At 34.7% G+C, this 6,806-nt stretch overlaps 2 protein-coding genes across 2 annotated transcripts; one reads left to right on the top strand and one right to left on the bottom strand.

Annotated features, from left to right (window-relative positions):
• Window positions 1-2,453: 2,453 nt before the first annotated feature.
• Window positions 2,454-3,747, top strand: LOC111370763 (stem-specific protein TSJT1-like). Its single transcript, XM_022992629.1, has 4 exons — window positions 2,454-2,791; window positions 2,875-3,115; window positions 3,193-3,313; window positions 3,395-3,747. Exons 1-4 carry the CDS (start codon window positions 2,574-2,576, stop codon window positions 3,589-3,591), a joined length of 777 nt encoding a protein of 258 aa, XP_022848397.1. The 5' UTR covers window positions 2,454-2,573; the 3' UTR covers window positions 3,592-3,747.
• A 1,106-nt stretch (window positions 3,748-4,853) lies between these two features.
• On the bottom strand, window positions 4,854-6,763 carry LOC111370764. The gene is made up of 3 exons (XM_022992630.1): window positions 6,492-6,763; window positions 5,461-5,666; window positions 4,854-5,342 (listed from the first exon to the last, which is right to left on the bottom strand). Exons 1-3 carry the CDS (start codon window positions 6,579-6,581, stop codon window positions 5,129-5,131), a joined length of 510 nt encoding a protein of 169 aa, XP_022848398.1. The 5' UTR covers window positions 6,582-6,763; the 3' UTR covers window positions 4,854-5,128.
• Between the last annotated feature and the right edge of the window lie 43 nt (window positions 6,764-6,806).

Below are 6,806 nucleotides of genomic sequence, written 5' to 3'. Positions count from 1 at the left end.
TTACCATTAGCCCATAATAGCTTTAGTATGACAGATTGACAGTATATAAATGCAAACCCTACTCTCCACAAACCACAAACTCACGCACGGCTCCACTGCCTCTACGGTCCAAGTCGTTGTCGCCTCCGAAAATTTGTTGCATTTGTTAGCCATTCTATTACTGCTGATCATGTAAAAAAAGAGTTTGATGTTTTTCTAGACGTGTCAGTATGAAAAGGAATCAACTTTGAATGCTAATCTATGTTAGTAAGACTTGTAGGGAAGAATGAATCAAGTAACTTCGATGCACAACAATTAATAATGAAGGAAAAGTTTAGTATTATTATATTTATAATATTGTTTGTTAAATTTGTATTTTACAATTGAAAATTAGGATAATGCTTGCATTTACATTTGGAATATTGTTTGATAATGTTTGTATTTTCGTTTGGAATATTGTGTTTTTGTTTTCATTGACTTTTTTCATAAATTGTTTTATATCAATTTGACAGATGAACCTATAAAAAATAATTTATTTTCATGGTTATTAACCGAACCGAACCGTGCCGAACCGAACCGAACCGATTTACGTGGTCATGGTACGATTATGGTATGGTCAAAAAATTGGTAGCGTGGTTATGATTTTGGCCGAAATCGACCCATAATCAAATCGTTGCCAACCCTGTTGGGAATCTACTTATACATGCACAGCAGAAATTAAAATTATTTCGATTCCCATCCAATAGATCTCATTGTGTTTGGTTAAGAATTGTGATAAGATTGTACCTTTTCCAGATAACCGATTTACGTGGTCATGGTACGATTATGGTATGGTCAAAAAATTGGTAGCGTGGTTATGATTTTGGCCGAAACCGACCCATAACCAAATCGTTGCCAACCCTACATGCATACATCATAATTTCAGGATGAGTCGTGTCCTGTCAATCTTTAATCCATTGTTACAGGATTCGTCCTTCTTTAATTGTTTGTCTTTGGGGATTTTGATAAATTGATCACCATACTTTAAAACTCCCTTAGTGCTTCATGGTGGTTTGTTTGCCTGATTGTCTGTTGCATCTTCAATATCAGCTTCCGAAAATAATCTGAACTCGATAATAGAGGACAAGATCGTCAAGTGATTAGTAACAGTGTCGAAAGATCGATAAAGTTAACTTTGCAGATAGTGTTATAGATGAATGTATGGCGTGCACTCTTGTACAGGTAACACGGTTCTCGAAAGAATATCAAGAATTTTTTGTATATTACTCATTGATTTTGCCCACAGAAAAATGGGTAGCACATTGGGTTGTGACCGAGGATGATTCATATCCAAGTCAATTTGTCAGGTTTTCCCAGGTTTGGATAACGTACATTCTGACATGTTTGAGGCAACTATACAATAAAATAAGTAAATAAGTTACTCATAATATATACATTTTTTTAATACAGTTTACTGATGTCTATTGACCAAGTTCCCGAGCTTGTTTAAAATACAACAAAAAATAAAAAAATTAAAAAAACGAAAAGAAGTAGAAGAAAAAATGGCTTGTGGATTTTGATCAAAAAAAATTGATGAAATTTTTTATTGTAAAGTTATAAATTTTAAAAAATGTGTGATTGTAAATGAATTTGAGAAAAAATGAAGTTAAGGTAAATAAAGACCAAGTAACGGTTAAATATAATGGGGGACGATCATTTCGTTTGTGAATGATTTGACCGTTACTTCCTATTCTCAAATAGTCAGAAGTTATTTTAAATGGTTGATAAATTTTAAAAATTGATCATAGACTTTATCCCAGACAGCAATGTTGAAGAGAAGGAACGAGTAGCTTTTGAGATTCTGTTTTTAACTTACTTAATTGTTTTTAAGTTTTTCAACCTTAATTAATTTAATTAATTCTTTTTTAACTAAATGGACCATCCTTCTATACTGTAATTTTATAAATTTCAAAATTTAATAAACAAATTTCATTTTAATATAACTATAATGTAAATATAAAACATTTAACAATATTACATAATGGTATGAAAATAAAAATGAAATTTAAATTACTACGAATAACAACAACAACATCAATACAAGAATGATACCATTAAAATTAGGGTAAAATCATATGTACCGAAGGGGGGGTTACCGAAGCGTGTCCTCCCCCCCCGCCCCCTCACAAACACGCGGGCCCTGCGTGTATTTAGTAATGTCGAGCCGAGATCCCCACCTCGATAATGTGAGTGAGGTATAAACGATTGTGTAAATAATTATGTATGTGTAGCACGATCCAATAAAGATTTTAAAACGAACATGCTACAGATTTGAGTCCTTCAAATCTTCCCTATCATATGTCCACAACGTTGTACTAATAGATAAAGAATTCCGAGAATCCTTATCCAATGTCATAAGTCATCAGTGTTGATCCAAAGCTCTGAATCACTAAAGACAAAGCTGCCACCCCTCCTTCACCGTTTAAAATCAATATAAATTCTGGACCACCCTCTAATGAATAAACCATTTTCAGTTAACTCAAATTATCCATTCTTTCTTAGAGAAACCAAGAAAATTTATTTCAGCTTCTCTGTTTAGAAGAAAGAAGAAAAAAATGTTGGCCATATTTCACAAGGCGTTTGCTCATCCACCCGAAGAGCTAAATAGCCCTGCATCTCTCAAAAGTTCAAAGAAGCCTAAATTACCTGAAGAAGCTCTTCAAGAATTCCTTTCTTCTCACCCTACTAACACTTTCTCTATGAGTTTTGGGGATGCTGCTGTTCTTGCTTATGTACGACCTGATCACCAATCTCTTTTTCATCAGAACCAGAGGTATATATACACATAAAACTATTTCTTAAGAGTTTATGCTAATGGAAATCTTTTAACATTTTTATGGGTTTTTGTTTTTGCAGGTTGTTTTGTGGGTATGATGATATATATTGCCTTTTCATGGGGAATTTGAACAATTTATCTGCACAGATCAAGCAGTATGGATTAGCAAGAAATGCAAATGAGGCCATGCTTGTGATTGAAGCTTATAGAACACTTAGGGACCGTGGTCCTTACCCGGCTGACCAGGTTATTAAGGATCTTGAAGGAAGCTTTGCTTTTGTTGTCTATGACAGCAAAGTTGGAACTGTTTTTACTGCACTGGTATTTGACCCTTGTCTTGTAATTTTTGATAAGATTTTGGCCTTCTTTTCTGTGTATAATTTGAATTATGATTTCAGGGTTCTGATGGAGGAGTTAAGTTGTACTGGGGCATTGCTGCAGATGGTTCTGTGGTGATTTCTGATGATTTAGAGGTGATCAAAACCGGCTGTGCAAAATCATTTGCACCATTTCCAGCAGGTAATGACAGAGAATTTCTACCCAAGATTTGCTTAAATTAATGAATAATTCAAGAAAATATGATTGATTTTGTGGTTGCAGGGTGCATATTCCACAGTGAGGGAGGATTAATGAGTTTTGAGCATCCAATGAATAAGCTAAGGGCAATGCCAAGGGTGGATAGTGAAGGGGTGATGTGTGGGGCTAATTTCAAAGTTGATCATTATGCTAGAGTCGATAGCATTCCCAGGGTTGGAAGTGAAGCCAATTGGGCAGAATGGAATTCTCATGAACCATAATTTATCAAATTTCTTGTTTTCCTTTCTTTTTGTTATTTTGGAGTCTTTTGATCTTTCTTTGGTTTCTTCTTTAAGCTTGTGCCTGTTTCTGGCCCAGCAATGGACACAAAATGTACAAAAAAATAATCTGAAACTTGATTTTGGTTCAACCTTACAGTCCCTGTAATTCTCATTCTTTGTTCAACTTCGGGGAACGCAGATACGAGAGGAGAGAAGAAACGGTGTCGTATAATGGGTGGGGAAGCTTTTATTGTCTGGTGTGAATAAATGGAGGGGTTGGAATAAATGGAAAAAATAGACATGTGGTGGAAAGAGAGGGGGTTAAGTTGCAATAATAATTGTGTTTTTGAATTTTTAATGTCTGTGGAGTAATAATTCTTATTTCTCCATCATTTTGTTTCTGTCAAACATGGAGGAACCAATCACTTCTCGCTAAAACAATTTAAGTCTTCTAAATTACAAACAGAATCTAAATCTTTTGTGGACTTTAAGATTAAACAATTAATAAAAACCAGATATTTCTTTAGCAATGCAAGTGAAGTCTTGTGAATTTCATCCACATCATAGAAGGTAGATGAGGAACTTTTTCACTTGTCACACGTGGCAATGCTGAATTGGTGACATATGACGTCATATCAGGCAGGTGTATTTTTTAATTAATGGCATTTGTTCACCGAAGTTCAAAATGCTAAATCGATGTCGACTATAGCTCTTCTAAGTGTTCCCGTCGGTGGAGTCACTTTGGGACAAAAAGAAGAAGATTTTTTTTCTAATAATTCATGTGATACCTTTTTTATTCTATAGCACTCTTTTGTAAACTTTAATTTATTCAATTAATCTACTCAAACAAGGATTCAAATTAGGTTTGAATCCAGGAGTCAAGTGTCATCACATGCATGGTTCGATTTTTTTATGATTTTTTAAACTGTTCAATCACTGCTTGTCAAGTGTCATCTGATTTTAAAACTTGTCACCAATCTTTGTTGGTGTAGCATCACTGTAATTTATTACTGTATTTTGTGTTTTCATAATACGGACTTCCGACAAGTGATATTCATGGAAAACTAAAGGATTGGTGTCAAGAATTTGATTATATCGTCTAGACTAAAACGTTTATTACGATGAATATAATAAAACTGAGATTGAGGAACACGTGACAATGAACTACATGAAGATGATTCACATCACCTTCACATCGGGTCTTGCCCAAGAATGTACAAGGAAATTATTGAAATTCAATATGATTTGTAACAATCATCAAATTATTGGGATGTGTTTTCAATGAAGAACCAAAATAAATGATTCCTAGAGATAACCAAATAAACATTAAGGAAGTCTTTTAAAAGGGCATACAAAAATCTAAATTACGAAATGAAGTGTAAGAATTCAAGATTTCTTCAACTGAACTAGACTCTATAACAAGATGAGCAGCAAATAGAAAAACCAATATGACGAATAATTTTCAGACAATTGCGAACTTATTCAATGACATTCACATGTACGTTCCCATCCAAAATTGGCCTTCACCTCCGTATGGTCAGGAGCTTCCATTCGCCTTAGAAAAACTAATATAATAAAACTCGGAGATCATGCAAGTGAAAAAAACGAAAGCTGCTCCTGCTGCAAAAACGCCCTTTCTAACAGTCTCACAAGAGGGAGGGTCCTCGAAAAACCTTGACCTGTACTTGGTGTGGTAAGCATTTCTCACTGAACCCGCCAGCAAGCATGCCTCGGCAATGAAGAATGTCACCCTGAAAATGACAATTACCGACTTTAGAGTTCAGAATTTTATCGTGTGTTAGAGAGAAGACTTTGGGGGTCGGCAATAAATGTAACATTATCCGTGTGAAGAATGAAAAGAATATATACCAGCAGATCATGAAAAGAATAAGTGCGCAAGCCCTTGAACCTCCGGGGTTTAGAGCCTTTCCACAGCAGAAGCATCTACTTGCAACCGTTATAAGCACTTGACTGGCCAAGAGGAACAAAAATGCACCGACACCATATCCAGTTGCAATATCAGAGTCATAAACACAGTACTGGTAATTATTTTCGCCATCCGTCTTTGTTTTGCCCTATCAAAGATCATATAATTCTAATATTAGGAAGAGTCAAAATTAGTACTATTAATATCAGAATTAGAGCCAAATTAGTACTGATGCATTGTGAATTCTTTAGAATCCGCATCAAGCAATGGAAATGAACTTTATGGTGCCTTTCTTATGGACTCTGCGTGTATTGTTAAGGTTTTCACATACATTTTCTTTATTGAGGAAATGCCATTTGTTTCACATACTTTTTCCTTTTCTTGATTGGATGCATGTCTATTGTCAAGAAAGATGGATACTTAAAAATCAAAACCCATATAAGCCAAGACATTAGAATCCATATATGTTTCTTTACCATGCCTTCGACAAGGAACAAATCTTGGGCCAGTGAATGGAGTTGAAGGTCGCAGCAAGCAAATTATTTTATAAAAATTGAAACTTATTTTGAATAAAAAATTCATGCAACAGAGACTAGATGTTATAGAATAGAACCAACCAAAAATCCATCCAGATAAGAGAATGACGATTAGCATCAGATCATCAGAGGTCGGTCTTCGTCCAGTCAACAGTAGAGGTTCACTGGTTTGTTTTTTATGCAATTGGAAGAAATATCTCAATATATTCCATACTCTTAAACAAATTCGAGAGGAAAATATAAAATCCCCGAATAAATTCAGTTTCGCAATGAAATAACTAGTTTTTTAAAGAATTCTAGCCATTTGAGCAATAAATCTAATACCATCTATGCAATTAATTTCTCAATAACTATTCATTTCTTGATTCTACACATAATTATCAACATACAATCCCAAGTAGTCAGAAGAAATAATAATCAATTAAGAGAATACTCACAGTGCTTCGTCTCTGCTCAGCAGCAACAGCCAAACCAAAAGCAATAAGATCAAAAATGAAGACAATGACAATTAATAGTTTGGAAGCCATTGAAATGACCCACTTCCCAGATCTAAATCTCTCTCTTCACTTCACTACTCTTCCAACTTCTCTCTCTATATAGATAGGTACTTGAGTAACGAAGAAGGAGAGTAACTACTACTGAAAGAAATGAGAGAGAGTTTTGCCATGGATTATGACAGCTTAACAGTTGTTCACCGACAGCTCCGGGCCCCATCTACTCATCACCCAAATATAAAAACCGAAACAAGAATC

Source organism: Olea europaea, chromosome 21, assembly GCF_002742605.1.
Source record: "Olea europaea var. sylvestris chromosome 21, O_europaea_v1, whole genome shotgun sequence".
NCBI classification, from domain to species: Eukaryota; Viridiplantae; Streptophyta; class Magnoliopsida; order Lamiales; family Oleaceae; genus Olea; species Olea europaea.
The sequence above is the reverse complement of the archived record's forward strand: the minus strand, read 5'-3'. Positions and strand labels throughout refer to the sequence as shown.

What these genes read in the sequence shown, in the direction of transcription:
- LOC111370763 (XM_022992629.1), top strand. Translation starts at nt 2,574, where the DNA reads ATGTTGGCCATATTTCACAAGGCGTTTGCTCATCCACCCGAAGAGCTA. An exon ending in CTTTTTCATCAGAACCAGAG is followed by an intron (nt 2,792 to 2,874) that starts GTATATATACAC and finishes TTGTTTTTGCAG; the next exon opens with GTTGTTTTGTGGGTATGATG. An exon ending in ATTTGCACCATTTCCAGCAG is followed by an intron (nt 3,314 to 3,394) that starts GTAATGACAGAG and finishes TTGTGGTTGCAG; the next exon opens with GGTGCATATTCCACAGTGAG.
- LOC111370764 (XM_022992630.1), bottom strand. Translation starts at nt 6,581, where the DNA reads ATGGCTTCCAAACTATTAATTGTCATTGTCTTCATTTTTGATCTTATT. An exon ending in CTGAGCAGAGACGAAGCACT is followed by an intron (nt 5,667 to 6,491) that starts GTGAGTATTCTC and finishes GATCTTTGATAG; the next exon opens with GGCAAAACAAAGACGGATGG. An exon ending in ATTCTTTTCATGATCTGCTG is followed by an intron (nt 5,343 to 5,460) that starts GTATATATTCTT and finishes TGTCATTTTCAG; the next exon opens with GGTGACATTCTTCATTGCCG.